This window comes from Lithobates pipiens, unplaced genomic scaffold (genome assembly GCF_037356315.1).
Source record: "Lithobates pipiens isolate NorthernLeopardFrog02 unplaced genomic scaffold, aLitPip1_a1.2 Scaffold_18, whole genome shotgun sequence".
Taxonomy (NCBI): Eukaryota; Metazoa; Chordata; class Amphibia; order Anura; family Ranidae; genus Lithobates; species Lithobates pipiens.
In genome coordinates, this window is record NW_027507758.1 from 103,665,497 (window position 1) to 103,683,717 (window position 18,221).

The following is an 18,221-nucleotide window of genomic DNA, read 5'->3' on the forward strand; positions in this document are numbered from 1 at the left end:
GTCAAGCTTTTGTGCTTTTTTGGCATATCTGCAGAATGTACATAGGGCTGGTTCACAATAGAACGTGAATGATTTTGCACATTCAAGTTTGAACAGCCAATTCCTTTCAACGGGTTGCCAAACGGAACACGCAAAAAGTAGTGCAATTGCTACAACTGCAAATCGCAGAGTATTATGCAGTTTGGTGGCCAAAAATGCCAGATGCATTTGGAGTGCCACTAACAATATCACCCAAGCGCATCTCTCAAGCATAGAGCATTCATGTGCGGGAAACACAAAAGAATGCGCATTTCCTCCACCACATTCTAGTGTGAAGTTGCCCATACACGTTTGGAAAAAACATGGAGCAGAACACCACATCAAATATAGATATAAAAAAAAAAAAAAAAAGGTTGTCTTTTCATATGACAACACTGAAGAAATAACACTTTGCTTCAATGTAAAGTAATGAGTGTAGAGCTTGTATAACAGTGTCAATTTGCTGTCCCCTCAAAATAACTCAACACACAGCCACTAATGTCTAAACCGCTGGCAACAAAAGTGAGTACACCTCTAAGTGAAAATGTCCAAATTGGGCCCAAAGTGTCAATATTTTGTGTGGCCACCATTATTTTCCAGCACTGCCTTAACCCTCTTGGGCATGGAGTTCACCAGAGCTTCGCAGGTTACCACTGGAGTCCTCTTCCACTCCTCCATGACAACATCACGGAGCTGGTGGATGTTAGAGACCTTGTGCTCCTCCACCTTTCATTTGAGGATGCCCCACAGATGCTCAATAGGGTTTAGGTCTGGAGACCTGCTTGGTCAGTCCATCACCTTTACCCTCAGCTTCTTTATCAAAGGAGTGGTCAACTTGGAAGTGTGTTTAGGGTCATTATGTTGGAATACTGCCCTGTCTTTGAAAGGAGGGGGGATCATGCTCTGCTTCAGTAGGTCACAGTACATGTTGGCAATCATGGATCCCTCAATGAACTGTAGCTCCCCAGTGCTGGCAGCACTCGTGCAGCCCCAGACCATGACACTCCCACCACCATGTTTGACTGGAGGCACGACACGCTTGCCTTTGTACTCATCACCTGGTTGCCGCCACACACTCTTGACACCATCTGGACCAAATAAGTCTCATCAGACCACAGGACATGATTCCAGTAATCCATGTCCTTAGTCTGCTTGTCTTAAGCAAACTGTTTGCGGGCTTTCTTGTCAATCATCTTTAGAAGAGCCTTACTTCTGTAACGACAGCCATGCAGACCAATTTGTTGCAGTGTGCAGCGTATGGTCTGAGCACTGACAGGCTGACCCCCCCGCCCCTTCTTCAGCCTCTGCCGCAATGCTGGCAGCACTCATACATTTACCAAAGACAACCGCTGGATATAACACTGAGCACGAGCACTCAACTCCTTTGGTCGACCATGGCGTGGCCTGTTCTGAATGGAACCTGTCCTGTTAAACAGCTGTATGGTCTTGGCCACCATGCTGCAGCTCAGTTTTAGGATCTAGGCAATCTTCTTATAGCCTAGGCCAGCGATGATGAACCATGGCACCTCAGATGTTTTAGAACTATATTTCCCATGATGCTCATGCACTCTTCAGTGTGGTTGAGCATCATGGGAAATGTAGTTCCAAAACACATGGGGTGCCAAGGTTTGGCATCACTGGCCTAGGCCATCTTTATTTAGAGCAAATTGTTTTTTTTCCAGATCTCCAGAGAGTTCTTTGGCATGAGTTGCCATGAGGTGCCATGTTTAACTTCCAGTGAGCAGTATGAGAGAGAGAGCGATAATACCTGAGACATGGTAACACTAACAAGGGAAAATGGCTAATTGGGCCCAATTTGGACATTTTCACTTAGAGTTGTACTCACTTTTGTTGCCAGCGGTTTAGACATTAATGGCTGTGCATTGAGTTATTTTGAGGGGACATCAAATTTACACTGTTATACAAGCTGTACACTCACTACTTTACATTGAAGCAAAGTGTCATTTCTTCAGTGTTGGCACATGAAAAGATAGAATAAAGTATTTTCAAAAATGTGAGGGCTGTACTCAATTTTGTGAGATACTGTAATGTAATGATAGGGAGTATAATATATATATTTATATATATAACACACACACACACACACACACACACACACACACACACAAAAAAAGACAGCCAATCAGGAGAGAGGGAGGGCAGGGGCGAACCCAGGTTCCGTGCCTGAATGGATGCCCTCCCCATAGCAAGCTGCATTTGATAGGAGAGAGGCCAGGAGAGCTGAAGAGGGACCCGAGAATAGGATCTAGGCTGCCCTGTGCAAAACCACTGCACAGGACAAGCAAGTATAACGTGTTTGTTAAAAAAACACTAGACTTCACAATCACTTTAAATACTTTTTTTGGCATGATCAGTCCTATTTTTAATATCAATGCCAAAATCTCACGATTTCTGCCAGGGGAAGCAAACATTTGAGCACAACTGTATGCTAAAGTACAGATCTCACTGGGGGAAATCGATAAATGAGCACTGTATGTAGTACGGCATGGATACTGGAAAATGCATGGTACTGTGGTATAGATCTCACTGGCCTCTTGCATATCAATGTCTCTGTGTACATGGAATTAGTGAACATGTTGCAAAGCCTCAGATTTTACTTCCTGTGTTTGCAGGAAATCAGTTACTTCACTTCCTGTGTGCAGGCTCTTCTCTTGCATTATACTTCTTGTGTGTGCAGAAAGTGAAGGACATTCTGGATACAAGTGTGATGGTCAAATGATGGATTGGAAACTAACTCGCAGTTTTACCGCTTATTGAAAATACAGGAGTGTAGGTCTTTGTTGATCATATATGAAACACAAACATCTGTACCAGGGGTAGAGAGAACCTACAACTTCCACTGGCACAATAAATTTCATCCTGCACACATGTTTAGAATGAAGGAAAGTGAAAAGTAACTGTCTCAGCAGATATTAGATCTGTGCAACCAGATGTGCAGCAAGAGGAAATATTTGTGGTTTGCAGATTTTAGCTAAAATATGGACTTTCTCCAAAGGAACACAGAATGGGTTGCTTACTCTGGGCTGGCAAGGAACCATCAAGTACTAAACCAAGCAGTACATATCCGTAGGGAATTGCAAATCTGCTGAAGTTCAGGACAGGAAAGATGAGTCAACTATTTCCATTAGTTAAAAAAAAAAAAAAATAAATAAAAAAAATCTACTTTTAAGCACTGCACAAAAGGGACCAAACAGTCATGGTTCTTCAGAGGGCTTTTAGGCTGGGTTCACACTGCTGCGGTGTATGAGATCGGATGTGATTCGTACCGCACTGCAAATCACATGCGATCTCTGTGCAATGCGATTTCAGCCATACAGATAGTATGGCTGAATTTGCCTCGCACCCAAACTCACACAGGACCCTTTTTTTTGGTCCGCAGCAGAATCGGATTGCATGGGTGTTCACACCATGCGATCCGATTCCTGTCCGAGTTTGCAGATCGCACTGCGTTATGCGAACTGATTTGGGGGTGTCATTAACTTTTCACTGACGCTCCCAGCAGTTTGCATAGGGCAGTGTGAACTGCCGCCAGGAGGCATGCGATGCGGGAACCCGCAGAGGATTTGCAGCGTTCCCGCATCGCAGCAGTGTGAACCCAGCCTTAAAGAACCATTATATTTGGTTTCTAAATGTCTCCATTCCCATGTTTAAAGCATATTGAAACACAAAAAAACATCATACATTGCAGCTTACCAATCTTCAAAAGAGAACTATGGCCAAAGCTTTTTTTGGTCATACTTCTCTCGTGGGTCACCGGAGTATCCTTACTTGTGTTCTCCTGTGACCCAGAATCTGCTAAAGCCCACAGATGTCACAGAGCCACTCCAGGTTCTGCAAGTATTCTGAAATGAATCCACCCAGATCTACGACCAGCTGCTGGCTCAGCCTCACAGAACGCTGCCCAGAGCCTAGGCCAGCCCCTCCCACACCCTCTCCAGCTGATAAACAGGTACAACTTCTCTAAGAGGATTTGTTTCATATCTGTATATCATCTGAGCCAGTCACTTCACTGGGTATATGTAAGGCTTTTATTAATGTTTTAAAGAAGAGCTCCAGTCATTGTGAAAAAAATACTGTAGCTGATGACTTATTAAAAACGCACACATAACTGTTCAGCAATCCAATGTGGTCATCACCTGGACAGATTTTTCAGCGGTCCATGGTGCCACCATCTTGCTTGTGGGAAGTCAGCTGTGACTTCCTATGGCTTCACAGCCAGCTCCCCATTGTGCAAGAGCAAATTGCACTGAGCTTTCTGAATGGAGCTGCACCGCAGACTTTTTTCTTTTTTAATTGCAAGTGTAAAATGTGAGATGAGGTCTTTTTGACCCCAAATCTCAGGCCGCGTACACACGCGGGGACTGTTCGCCCAACTTTGTCCGTCAAACAGTTTCGGCAAACAGTCCGCTCAAAATTAGCATGGACGGACATGGCCACACACGACGGACGAACAGTTTGCTGAAACCGTGCGCGATGACGTGAACGGCACGTACGACGGGACGAAAAATACGACGTCCTATACACTGCATTATAACTTTCGGCGTGAAAATCCTTTCTGACCATGCGCGCAACTTTGTTTGATGAACAAGCCTACACACGCGGGGACTGTCCGCTGAAACAAGGTTTCAGCGGACAGTTTTTCGGAATTTCCAAAAAACCTTGTTCAGCGGACTGTTCGCTGAAACTGTCCGCTGAAAGCCCACACACGAGCGGACTGTCCGCTGAAACTTGGTTTCAGCGGACAGTTTCAGCGAACAGTCCCCGCGTGTGTACGCGGCCTCACAGTTTTTTTTTTTATTACATGGGATGCTTACATTCCTTGTAATAGGAATAAAAGTGATCGCAATTTTTTTTTTTTTTTTTTTTTTTTTTAAGGGACGGTGTAAAAATCAAAAGTAAAATAAGGAGAAAAAAAAAATTTCAAGTGCCTCGTCCCTCTGTGCTCGATCGCAGAAGCGAACGCATACGCAAGATGCGCCTGCATATATAAAACGGTGTTCAAACCACATGTGAAGTATCGCCGTGATCGTTAGAGCGAGAGCAATAATTCTAGCAAAAGACCTCCTTTGTAACTCAAAACTGGTAACCTGTAGACATTTTTTTATACGTCGCCTATGGAGATTAAGTGTCAAAATTTGTCGCCATTCTACGAGCGGGCACAATTTTGAAGCATGACACGTTGAGTATCAATTTACTCGTAACATTATCTTTCATACTATAAAAAAGAAATTGGTCTAACGTTTCCTAATTTAAAAAAAAAAAAAAGTTTTTGTCCCCCCCAAAAAATTGCGTCTGTAAAACCGCTGCGCAAATACGGTGTGACAAAGTATTGCAACGACCGCCATTTATTTCTCTAGGGTGTTAAAAAAAAAAGTATATTTTTTTGGGGGTGGTTCTAAGTAATTAGCAAAAAAAAAAAAACCCTGTCCTTAAGTGGTTAAATTCATATATACACAGACACCAAAACAGATGACTTTCAATGTCAAAAGTTTATTGGAGAGAAAACACAACGGTTTCAGAAATGATCGAATGTTCCATACAGAAAATTATTGTAGCTTCCCATCCTATCCAGCTGCAGTTTCATCTTCAGCTGTCTCTGCGATATTAGGTAAAAAGAAAATAGAATAGGATTGAAGCCTGTTCACTCAAACTAAAAACAGAACGATTCCTTATTATTGGATGTTGCTGATCTTTATTGCCATAAAAGCCAATTCCTTTTCAGTCTAAAGCTCTGCTTGACTACATGTATTGAGAGATCAGTGGGAGGCAAAGCTACAGAAACAAATGGTGCTGCAATATACTTAGAATATGATTCGCATTTCTCTTTTGAGAACACCGTGTCACAGAACAAACCATGCGGTTATGACTGTTATTGGAATATGATTAATATGCATAATAGGATGTCTGAAAGAACTAGTTAGAACCATTTGGTAGCAATGTGAAGACCAATGGCAAAGTCCATGGAAAGCCTACAGTACAAGATGACCATTTATCATCCCCCCAAACACAACAACAGATGCCGTTTTGGGTTTTTTTGCAAATAAATGCACATGTATAACCAAAAATCTAAAAGTTTGGAAACGTGTTCAGTGGATTGCAAGCAATGCTCTGGCTTCTGCAGACTATTCCTCCAGCTCTGGTCCATACTGAGGACCTTTAGTTACAGAGCTGCATCAAGTGTCTACAAATGCAGCGACATCACCGCACTTGTGCTTTATTGAGAACTACAGTCCCTCTTTCACAGTGGCAGATGGGAGTTGTAGTTTTTTTTTTTTCCATTCACAACCATGAATGACAAAGCTGGGTGGGGAGAAGAACCCATGGATTCTATAAGTGAGGAGGCGGTGGTTTGGGGTGGAGGACACTGACCTCGTTTCATGTTACACCCTAAATATGGGTGTAACATGAAACATTATCTGAAAGGTAAAGTTAGCTCAGTAGTGTCACCTCAGGGATGTCAACAATTCTTAATACATTTCTAAACAAAGACTAATATGTGTTAAACCCCCATCCCTTAAAAATTGTAAATTTCCTTATGTGCCAGTCTGTGCTGCCTAAACAATTGGGCAGTAAACACCATTATAACAGGAAATGAAAGCAGAGTTCCACCCAAAAGGTACCTACTTTAGAGAGGGACTTCCTGTTCCACTTCCTTGTTCAGTTTTCAGGCCACCAAGGCTACTTCTCCTCTCCCCCTAGGCAATCTTCTGAGACACGTCACAGGTCCCAGAAGATTGCATGCCCACTCAGATCGCAGCGCAAGTTGTGCATGCGTAGTGCGTGCCCAGGCGTGAAGACACAAATTGTCACAGCCAGGTGCCCACAGTTCCAATGACGGCACCACAGAGGAGAGGGAGAGAAGCAAGCGTGGAACAGGCGAGTGTTTATTTAAAATCAGCAGATACACTTTTTGAGGCTGCTGACTTTTAATGAACTGAAAAAAAAGCCTGGAACTCCGCTTTAAAGAGGAACCTCACTCAATCAATACTGACCATTTTTAATCCTTAGGTTGCTAGCATTAATAAACAGGAGAGAAAAATATACCATATTTACTTTTTTTTTTTTTTTTTTTTTTTAACATTTCTTCAGTTTTTTCCTGGTTTGCTGGCCTAGGCAAATGATGTCCCATGGGTCTTCAGGAGGGGATTTCTCAGCCAAGCACCTCCTTCTGACTGCATGCCTGAGCCAAGGGCAGATTGATTCCAGAAAGTAATGCTACATGAATCATCTGCCCTTATGATGGCCACAGCAAGAAAAGAGGTGTGTTTCAAAGCTATTTCTCAGCAAAATATGGCATGGAGACATGGATGAATGAGTTTGCCTTGAATATTAAAAATTTAATAGCCTTTTTTTTGTGGTGCTCAGATACTTTAAAATGCAACTACACTGCGTTTTTATATATTTTGTACAATATCATTAGTAGTTTTGATGTTCTAACCATAGATTCACCCATTGACTGTTTAGATAAGGTTCAAATTAGAAAAATTCTCGACGATAATCTCTGAAGGTGCAACTGGAAGTGTGCCGAGTGCAACTCAACACAAATGCACACAGCCACATTGGGATTGGGCAAATAAAAGTGTAGCCTGGGCAAAAATCAATTTTTAACCCTGCTTACCAATACAGTTAGTTCCTCTTGCATAGTTACAATGTGCTTCCTTTATAACTATGTGGAACGTGAGTAACCCTACACTGAAAAGGAAGTTTGAAAAAAAAAAAAGTTCCCTTTAGCAAACCTCAACTGTTCATTTTAGTGTACAGAAAAAAAAAAGGTGTCCATTTCATGAATCAAGAAACACTGGGGAGCCTACCAAAGACTTATTTTAAGCCCTGGTTCACATTGATGCCATTTGACATGTCAAATCACCAGCTATTGCCCGCAACTGAACAGTCTGAATTTGCGGCGCTTCACCAATTTCCAAAAATAGTTTTTTGCACTACTTTTGGTAATTTTGTGTGCGATTTCAATAGACATCTGCGCAGGAAACCAGACAGAGGTCTCTGAAATCGTCGGAGTGACATGCGAGAATGAAATTGTGCGAGTTCAGCTAAACTCGCACAATTCCAATCTTGCATCAATGTGAACCAGCGCTGAGACACATTTTCAAAACAGGATTAAATCTGAATAACTCTTACGGCCAGTTCACAACAGAACATGGTTGCGGAAAACTAACATTCTGTACACGTTTCTGGCACTGCACTCAAAACGCACTGCAATTGCAATCTGCAGAGGATGTCAAAGATAATGACACCCCAAACCCAGGTCACAAATGCAGTGAATTTTCCCGCATTGGATCGAATGTTACACAAGTACCATGCAATCTGGTTGCAGTGAGTTGCCAAAAGTAATGCGTACACTACTATTGGTGTGGTGCTCTGCTGTGCCATTTTAGACCTAAAATCACACAGCACAGAAATGCATGTGAATCGCACATGAACGCACAGCACGTTAATGATAAGCTGATATGAATGTGTTAACAAGCGCATTCCTAGCTTGTCACAGCAACTTGTAAAAAGAAAACCTTTCATCCAATCTAAATAAACCCCGCCTTAGTCTACCTGATAGTAAAAAGGGCAGGTTCTGGTGTAAAGCTGTTTAAAAAGTAAAGCTTGAAAGTGATGGGAAATTCTAAATTTTTCAGTAGTGGCCACAACAGGGATTGGGGTGAAAACTTCCAATCAGGACATTTTCACATCTCGATGTTTCTTTGGAACAGGAAAGTGACGCTTTTGGTTTTTGATACACTTTAATTCTCAGCATTTGTATTTGGTATATGGCATGCAATGAGGATTAATAAAAAGTCAGGTGGTTTTCTATCTTTATACATTTGATGCATTAGGATAAAAAGCCTTCTGTGTGCAGCAGCCCCCCTCATATTTACCTGAGGTCCCTCTCTGTCCAGTGATGCCCACGAGTATCTCAGCAGTCATTGGCTCCCGCTGATGTCAAAGTCAGCTAGCCAATCAGGGGAGAAAGGGGGTGGGCCAGGTCGGGACTCGGGACTGTCTGAGTGGACACAGGGAGTTGTGACTTGGGTGCCCCCAAAGCAAGCGGCTTGCTGTGGAGACATGAACATGAGGGAGGAGCCAGGAGCACAGAAGAGGGACTCGAGAAGAGGAGGATCTGGGCTGCTCTGTGCAAATCCACTGCATAGAACCAGTAAGTATAGTATTTTTTCTTTCTATAAAAATAGCAAAGCCTTTACAAAATAACTTTAAAGGAGAAGTTCACTTTTTAGAAAAAAAATGCAAATTTTTTTGCTGGAAAAAAAAAGAAAAAAAGGGGGCATTTTTTCAGAGCCTGTAAAGCATTGCACCAGCGATCAGCAAATCATTGGTGCCATGCAGGTCTTCAGATCTGCCAGTGTATCTGTGTGCCCATACATGCACACATGTACAGACAAGCGGATACAATCTCACAGGAAGACAGAATGAACTACCGCGGTGCTCCACAGCATCATAGTAGTTCATGGAAAATTATAAGCCCACAGCCACAAACGCTGCTGGACCTTGTATTTTGTATTTTACTGGATACTGTGAACGACTGACCTGGCCGGGCAGGTGCAGTTCTGCTCGGCCACAGTTTTTTAAAATTGTGACAGCTAGCGGGGAGGGGGAAAAAGATCCCCACTACCTGTCAGATCAGGGAGGAGCGGGAGGCGGTCCATTTGTAACATGTTACACCCTGACTATCAGTGTAGTGCCAATGGCTGGTACATAGGAGCCTATGGGTGATCCACAGCTCCCGGATTTCCTAGCCATTGTTGTGCGCCGTCTCCTGTCCTGCAGCCACCACTCATTAACACAGTGGATCACATGACCAGACAGGAGCAGGCTGAAAACAGGCAATTGTACACTATTTTTTTTTTCATTTTTTAACACAGGTTAGTCAACATAAGTAACAGGAGGGAGAAGGAGACATTTTTAAACCGTTTATTTCAGACAGGAATTCCACTCCAAAAAACAGCACTGAACGCTGTAGAGATGTGATGCAAGAAATTTCTGTCTTGGGCATTTTGGGAACTTCTGCCTGGAATCAGGTTACAAAGCCTGCAGTGATCGCTTATCTGCCCAGCAATCAGGCCTCTTCCTGTCATTGTAGAAACTAAAACACTGGTTTATCATAATTAACAAATGAGCTATAAAAGAATCCTATAGCAAAACAATACTCAAAGCACAATCTATTGTGCAATAATTCTATGCATAAAGACATGAACTTGTACTGATGGAAAACAAAAGACCAAAAGAAACGCCACATAACCAGATGAAGCAAACTGATCACCTTGAGTCCCCGTTCACACCTATGCGAATTAGATGTGCGTTTCTTTGCATCTAATTGACATAGCAGGAGAATGCGAGCCGGTTCACATATCTCCGTGGCGGCTGCAGAGCGCACTGCATAAAAACGCTGTGCGTCTTTGGCTCCGTTTCAGGGCCGAATTCAGGGATATAATTGTCCCTGAGACAGGGAACGGGGACGCACATTGCCCCTGTGCGATCCGCAGTGTGCTATAGTGTGAACCCGGGCTTAGACACACAGCTAGTAGTAGTTACTCACATTCAAATAGGTTTGTTCTGTAACCTTGATATTTTGACCCTCGTCTAAATGGCTTCCTCAGTTCTAAGACCTCATGCACACGGATTTTTTTACAGAGGCGTTTTTGAGCTTTTTTGCAGCATAAAAACGCCACTCCTTGTTAATCAATGGCCTCATACACACCATGGCATATTTGAGCTGTAAGAGGCATTGGAGTTTTTAAGCTCCAAAAAAAAAAAAAAATCCCGGACCAACATGTTCTGAGGCTCCAGTGCTAGAGCTGTAAAAACGCCAGATGCCGGTAAAAGGTGTTAAACGCGGTTTAACAAGGCTTTTTTCTGCCTCTATTCAAAAATCAATATTTCCCTATGGGAGCCCATTGATTTGAATATAAGTCTCACCAGAAGTCAAATCAAGATGATCCAACTTGCGGTGCGACTTGTGCTGAGATCTTGAAGGGGAACTCCACCAAAATGTAAAAAAAGAAAATATTTGGGTGAGGTTCCCCTCTCCCCACGACCCTTCGGTCTGGTATGGATCTTAACGGGAACCCCCAAGCCAAAAAAAAAAAAATATTGTGGGGGTCCCCCCCAAGACCCATAACAGACCCTTATTCGAGCATGCAGCCTGGCAGGTCAGGAAAGGGGGGACAAGCCATACCAGGCCACATGCCCTCAACATTGGGGGGGTGGGGTGCTTAGTGTCAGGACCACCAACCCTACCACTCAATTCAATCACCATGCTAAGGCAGATTTGAGAAAAAAAATCATGAGTTAACTGGTTAAGAGTGTCTTAGCAACACCCTGCATCAAGGCAGGACGGGATGATGCCATCTTTGGGAGTTTTGCAGCCAGGTTTTAATTGCCTACACCTATAGCAAGGGCATTATTCAACTTTGTGCAGTTTGTTTTTATCTACAAAAAACCCTTAGGTGCCTAGGCAGTTTTTTGGTAGAGGTGAACTAACCTTTAAAAACTAGTTAACTGCAGAGCTATAAGGCTCATTCATACCAGATGCGGTGGAGTTGAAATAATGACTATTTCCAGTGCAGCCCCAATGCATATACAAGGCAAAGTGGTGTCAGTGCTAAGCACAGCATAGCTGTGTTGTATGCTAAAAAGTACTCCGTGTAGTATTTTTTCTCAGGGCAGCGACCTTAACCACCACTGTAAACAAAGCTCTAGTGAAACATCACAGGTGACATTTTAATAGTGTTCCGTAAAAAAAAAAAAAAAATTTAATATATATTATATAGTGGCCCGGCGGCCACTGAACTGCACGTGTGGGGGGGGGGAGCGCCCGGCGGCCACTGAACTGCGCGTGGGGGGGGAGCGCCCGGCGGTCACTGAACTGCGCGTGGGGAGCGCCCGGCGGCCACTGAACTGCGCGTGGGGGGGGAGCGCCCGGCGGTCACTGAACTGCGCGTGGGGGGGGGAGCGCCCGGCGGTCACTGAACTGCGCGTGGGGGGGGGGGGGGGGGAGCGCCCGGCGGTCACTGAACTGCGCGTGGGGGGGAGCGCCCGGCGGTCACTGAACTGCGCGTGGGGGGGGGGGGGGAGCGCCCGGCGGTCACTGAACTGCGCGTGGGGGGGGGAGCGCCCGGCGGTCACTGAACTGCGCGTGGGGGGGGGGAGCGCCCGGCGGCCACTGAACTGCGCGTGGGGGGGGGGGAGCGCCCGGCGGCCACTGAACTGCGCGTGGGGGGGGGGGGAGCGCCCGGCGGCCACTGAACTGCGCGTGGGGGGGGGGGGGGAGCGCCCGGCGGCCACTGAACTGCACGTGGGGGGGGGGAGCGCCCGGCGGCCACTGAACTGCGCGTGGGGGGGGGGGGGGGAGCGTCCGGCGGCCACTGAACTGCGCGTGGGGGGGGAGCGCCCGGCGGCCACTGAACTGCGCGTGGGGGGGGGGGGGGGAGCGCCCGGCGGCCACTGAACTGCGCGTGGGGGGGGGGGGAGCGCCCGGCGGCCACTGAACTGCGCGTGGGGAGGGGGGGGGGGGGAGCGCCCGGCGGCCACTGAACTGCGCGTGGGGGGGGGAGCGCCCGGCGGCCACTGAACTGCGCGTGGGGGGGGGGGTGGCGCCCGGCGGCCACTGAACTGCGCGTGGGGGGGGGGGGGGGAGCCCCCGGCGGCCACTGAACTGCGCATGTGGGGGGGGAGCGCCCGGCGGCCACTGAACTGCGCATGTGGGGGGGGGGGAGCGCCCGGCGGCCACTGAACTGCGCGTGTGGGGGGGGGGGGGAGCGCCCGGCGGCCACTGAACTGCGCGTGTGGGGGGGAAGGGAAGCGCCCGGCGGCCACTGAACTGCGCGTGTGGGGGGGGGGAGCGCCCGGCGGCCACTGAACTGCGCGTGTGGGGGGGGGGGGGGGAGCGCCCGGCGGCCACTGAACTGCGCGTGTGGGGGGGGGAGCGCCCAGCGGCCACTGAACTGCGCGTGTGGGGGGGGGGAGCGCCCAGCGGCCACTGAACTGCGCGTGTGGGGGGGGAGCGCCCGGCGGCCACTGAACTGCGCGTGTGGGGGGGAGCGCCTGGCGGCCACTGAACTGCGCGTGTGGGGGGGAGCGCCCGGCGGCCACTGAACTGCGCGTGTGGGGGGGGGAGTGCCCGGCGGCCAGTGAACTGCGCGTGTGGGGGGGGGAGCGCCCGGCGGCCAGTGAACTGCGCGTGTGGGGGGGGGGAGCGCCCGGCGGCCACTGAACTGCGCGTGGGGGGGGGGGAGCGCCCGGCGGTCACTGAACTGCGCGTGGGGAGCGCCCGGCGGCCACTGAACTGCGCGTGGGGGGGGAGCGCCCGGCGGTCACTGAACTGCGCGTGGGGGGGGGGGGGGAGCGCCCGGCGGTCACTGAACTGCGCGTGGGGGGAGCGCCCGGCGGTCACTGAACTGCGCGTGGGGGGGGGGGGGGGGGAGCGCCCGGCGGTCACTGAACTGCGCGTGGGGGGGAGCGCCCGGCGGTCACTGAACTGCGCGTGGGGGGGGGGGGAGCGCCCGGCGGCCACTGAACTGCGCGTGTGGGGGGGGGAGCGCCCGGCGGCCACTGAACTGCGCGTGTGGGGGGGGGGGGGGAGCGCCCGGCGGCCACTGAACTGCGCGTGTGGGGGGGGGAGCGCCCGGCGGCCACTGAACTGCGCGTGGGGGGGGGAGCGCCCGGCGGCCACTGAACTGCGCGTGTGGGGGGGGAGCGCCCGGCGGCCAGTGAACTGCGCGTGTGGGGGGGGAGCGCCCGGCGGCCGCTGAACTGCGCGTGTGGGGGGGGGGGGAGCGCCCGGCGGCCACTGAACTGCGCGTGTGGGGGGGGGGGGAGCGCCCGGCGGCCACTGAACTGCGCGTGGGGAGCGCCCGGCGGCCACTGAACTGCGCGTGGGGAGCGCCCGGCGGCCACTGAACTGCGCGTGGGGAGCGCCCGGCGGCCACTGAACTGCGCGTGGGGAGCGCCCGGCGGCCACTGAACTGCGCGTGGGGAGCGCCCGGCGGCCACTGAACTGCGCGTGGGGGGGGGGAGCGCCCGGCGGTCACTGAACTGCGCGTGGGGGGGGGGGGAGCGCCCGGCGGTCACTGAACTGCGCGTGGGGGGGGGGGGGGAGCGCCCGGCGGTCACTGAACTGCGCGTGGGGGGGGGGGGGGGAGCGCCCGGCGGTCACTGAACTGCGCGTGGGGGGGGGGGGGGGAGCGCCCGGCGGTCACTGAACTGCGCGTGGGGGGGGGGGGGGAGCGCCCGGCGGTCACTGAACTGCGCGTGGGGGGGGGGGGGAGCGCCCGGCGGTCACTGAACTGCGCGTGGGGGGGGGGGGGAAGCGCCCGGCGGTCACTGAACTGCGCGTGGGGGGGGGGGGGAGCGCCCGGCGGTCACTGAACTGCGCGTGGGGGGGGGGGGGAGCGCCCGGCGGTCACTGAACTGCGCGTGGGGGGGGGGAGCGCCCGGCGGCCACTGAACTGCGCGTGTGGGGGGGGGAGCGCCCGGCGGCCACTGAACTGCGCGTGTGGGGGGGGGGGAGCGCCCGGCGGCCACTGAACTGCGCGTGTGGGGGGGGGAGCGCCCGGCGGCCACTGAACTGCGCGTGTGGGGGGGGGGGGAGCGCCCGGCGGCCACTGAACTGCGCGTGTGGGGGGGGGGGAGCGCCCGGCGGCCACTGAACTGCGCGTGTGGGGGGGGGGGGGAGCGCCCGGCGGCCACTGAACTGCGCGTGTGGGGGGGGGGGGAGCGCCCGGCGGCCACTGAACTGCGCGTGTGGGGGGGGGGGGCGCCCGGCGGCCACTGAACTGCGCGTGTGGGGGGGGGGCGCCCGGCGGCCACTGAACTGCGCGTGTGGGGGGGGGGGGCGCCCGGCGGCCACTGAACTGCGCGTGGGGGGGGGGAGCGCCCGGCGGTCACTGAACTGCGCGTGGGGAGCGCCCGGCGGTCACTGAACTGCGCGTGGGGAGCGCCCGGCGGTCACTGAACTGCGCGTGGGGAGCGCCCGGCGGTCACTGAACTGCGCGTGGGGAGCGCCCGGCGGTCACTGAACTGCGCGTGGGGAGCGCCCGGCGGTCACTGAACTGCGCGTGGGGAGCGCCCGGCGGTCACTGAACTGCGCGTGGGGAGCGCCCGGCGGTCACTGAACTGCGCGTGGGGGGGGGGGGGGGGAGCGCCCGGCGGTCACTGAACTGCGCGTGGGGGGGGGAGCGCCCGGCGGTCACTGAACTGCGCGTGGGGGGGGGGGAGCGCCCGGCGGCCACTGAACTGCGCGTGGGGGGGGGGAGCGCCCGGCGGCCACTGAACTGCGCGTGGGGGGGGGGAGCGCCCGGCGGCCACTGAACTGCGCGTGTGGGGGGGGGGGAGCGCCCGGCGGCCACTGAACTGCGCGTGTGGGGGGGGGGGGGGAGCGCCCGGCGGCCACTGAACTGCGCGTGTGGGGGGGGGGGGGGAGCGCCCGGCGGCCACTGAACTGCGCGTGTGGGGGGGAGCGCCCGGCGGCCACTGAACTGCGCGTGGGGGGGGAGCGCCCGGCGGCCGCTGAACTGCGCGTGTGGGGGGGGGAGCGCCCGGCGGCCGCTGAACTGCGCGTGTGGGGGGGGGAGCGCCCGGCGGCCGCTGAACTGCGCGTGTGGGGGGGGGGGGGGAGCGCCCGGCGGCCACTGAACTGCGCGTGTGGGGGGGGGGGGAGCGCCCGGCGGCCACTGAACTGCGCGTGTGGGGGGGGGGGAGCGCCCGGCGGCCACTGAACTGCGCGTGTGGGGGGGGGGGGGAGCGCCCGGCGGCCACTGAACTGCGCGTGTGGGGGGGGGGGGGGGGAGCGCCCGGCGGCCACTGAACTGCGCGTGTGGGGGGGGGAGCGCCCGGCGGCCACTGAACTGCGCGTGTGGGGGGGGGAGCGCCCGGCGGCCACTGAACTGCGCGTGGGGGGGAGCGCCCGGCGGCCACCGAACTGCGCGTGGGGGGGGGGGGGGAGCGCCCGGCGGCCACTGAACTGCGCGTGGGGGGGGGGGGGAGCGCCCGGCGGCCACCGAACTGCGCGTGTGTGGGGGGAGCGCCCGGCGGCCACCGAACTGCGCGTGTGTGGGGGGAGCGCCCGGCGGCCACCGAACTGCGCGTGTGTGGGGGGAGCGCCCGGCGGCCACCGAACTGCGCGTGTGTGGGGGGAGCGCCCGGCGGCCACTGAACTGCGTGTGTGTGTGGGGGGGGGGGGGGGGGGTGCCCGGCGGCCACTGAAATGCACAAGCGGAAGTGCCCCCGTCACTGGAAGCTACCTGGATGGAGTAGTGAAATGTATTCAACATTACAAAAAACAAGATCAGTTAACGGCAACTAACTACACCAGGAATGACACCGACACATCACACCATGTCACATTCCTACAGATTTCCTAACCTGATGCTATAGATTGCACTTTCCAATCTGAAGATCAATAGTCACACAGTATAGAGAATGAATGGGATCCTCCTGCCAGCTCAACACATGTTCAGGTATGCAGAGGTTTTGATCTGGCTGGGCCTGCACTTCCCTCCCACCAGAACAGGCGGGGACATGCAGGAAGACATTAACTCCAGACCTGCCACAGCCCAGCCACCTAATCCGCCTGACACATGAATGAGATGTCAATGAATGGGGGGCACAGAGCCCAGGGGTAAGGAGATGGTGGCTGTATGGCAGCTGGCACAGTAATGACACTGATGGAGGCAGAGGACATGGGGCCCCTGTGCCAGGTACACAGGATATGATATGGGGGGGGGGGGGGGGCACACACATTAAAAAAGACATGGGTAAGTGCGAAATAAAAAGAAACAAAAACGGGAGAAGAAATGTATGGGGCCCTCCGCCTTTCACAGGTAGATGAACTGTGAGGTGACAGGGGGGGGGGGGGGGGGGGCTGTATTATGCAGCACCCAGGGCAGTGCCACTGATGATAGAGCTCGGGGTGGGCACAGCCCCTGTATGGAGGATTCCGGGCACTGCACCCCCTGGCAGAGCCGGCAATGGGTGGGTGTGAGTCAGTCAGAGTCTCTCTCTGATACAGACATAGGGGAGGTGACAACCAACGCCCAGCGTGTGCCCGGGCACACGGTTACTCACCCCGGTACCGTTGTCGCAAACCACCACCTTCCTGCCTTGGCTGTCCATGTCGGTGCCTCCCTCCTCCGCCGGAGCCGCCGAGCTCTCAGTCACTGGCTAGACCGGAAGTGCGTCCCCCGCCCGACTCCAATACTACTTCTCCTTCTCCTCCGGTAGGTGGGAACACGTGACGTGCCGTGTCACTGGCAGCCTCCGCCCCAAACGGCCAATCAGGAAAAAGCACGGGAGTCTTGCGGCGAGGGCGGGGGGAAGCGGAAAGAGCGGTTGGACGGAGAGGTGAGGAAGCCGGAAGTTCATTCATCCGGTGTGGATGCTGATGGCGCCATCTTTGTTACTGGCAAAGAACAATGCTCACTTTATAATATGCAAGTGGTTGTTGTGTGGTTTAAAGCAGAGTTCCAGCCATTTGCTTGTTTATTAAAAATCAGCAGCTACAAAAAGTTTAGCTGCTGACTTTTAATAAACAGACACTCATCTGTCCCATGGTCCAGCAGTGTCCTCACTGTAGCTGTGTCCTCCCTGTGTCCTCCCTCAGTGGTGCTGGCATTTCTACTATGGGCACCCAGTGTTCTGTCAAGAGAGCCAACTCATCAAATTCTCCAATTACTTGACTTCCATTTTTTCTCCAGCAGTAATTGCAGATTTCGCCAACTTGCCTGTTTTCACAGAACTCTGGCAGCGTATACACTACAGTAGATAATATATAATCCGGTCCCAGCATCAGAGGCGGCTTCTGTGTGTAGACGGGTGCAGGAGAAACAGCCGACCACGGAATCCTCATAGTAACTAAATGAGTGACCTCAGTTCCCAGCCATTTCACAGCCATTGTTGGTCCTCTCCTGCACACAGCTTCCGCTGCTGGAAACTGGACCAGATCTGCTACAGAAATAGGCAAGTACAGCGATTTTTGCTTTACAGGGTTAGATAGATTAGGTTTAGATTGTGACAGAGAGCAGGTTTAGAACTATGCCGCATACACACGACCAAACTTTCCGGCAGACTAGGTCCGACAGAAGCAGTTCGTCGGACAATCCGATCATGTGTAGGCTAATCCGATCGTTTTTCATTTTAAAAATCCGACGGACCTAGAAATAGAA

General features: G+C 52.8%; 1 protein-coding gene across 1 annotated transcript in view; it reads right to left on the minus strand.

The window, feature by feature from the left end:
• The window catches only part of ACTR2 (actin related protein 2), a 101,136-nt gene extending 83,783 nt beyond the window's left edge, over positions 1–17,353 (minus strand). The window contains exon 1 of the mRNA XM_077485957.1: positions 17,125–17,353. Within this exon, the coding sequence (XP_077342083.1) occupies positions 17,125–17,172 (48 nt within the window). The 5' untranslated portion in view covers positions 17,173–17,353. The remainder of the gene's footprint in view (positions 1–17,124) is intronic.
• Between the last annotated feature and the right edge of the window lie 868 nt (positions 17,354–18,221).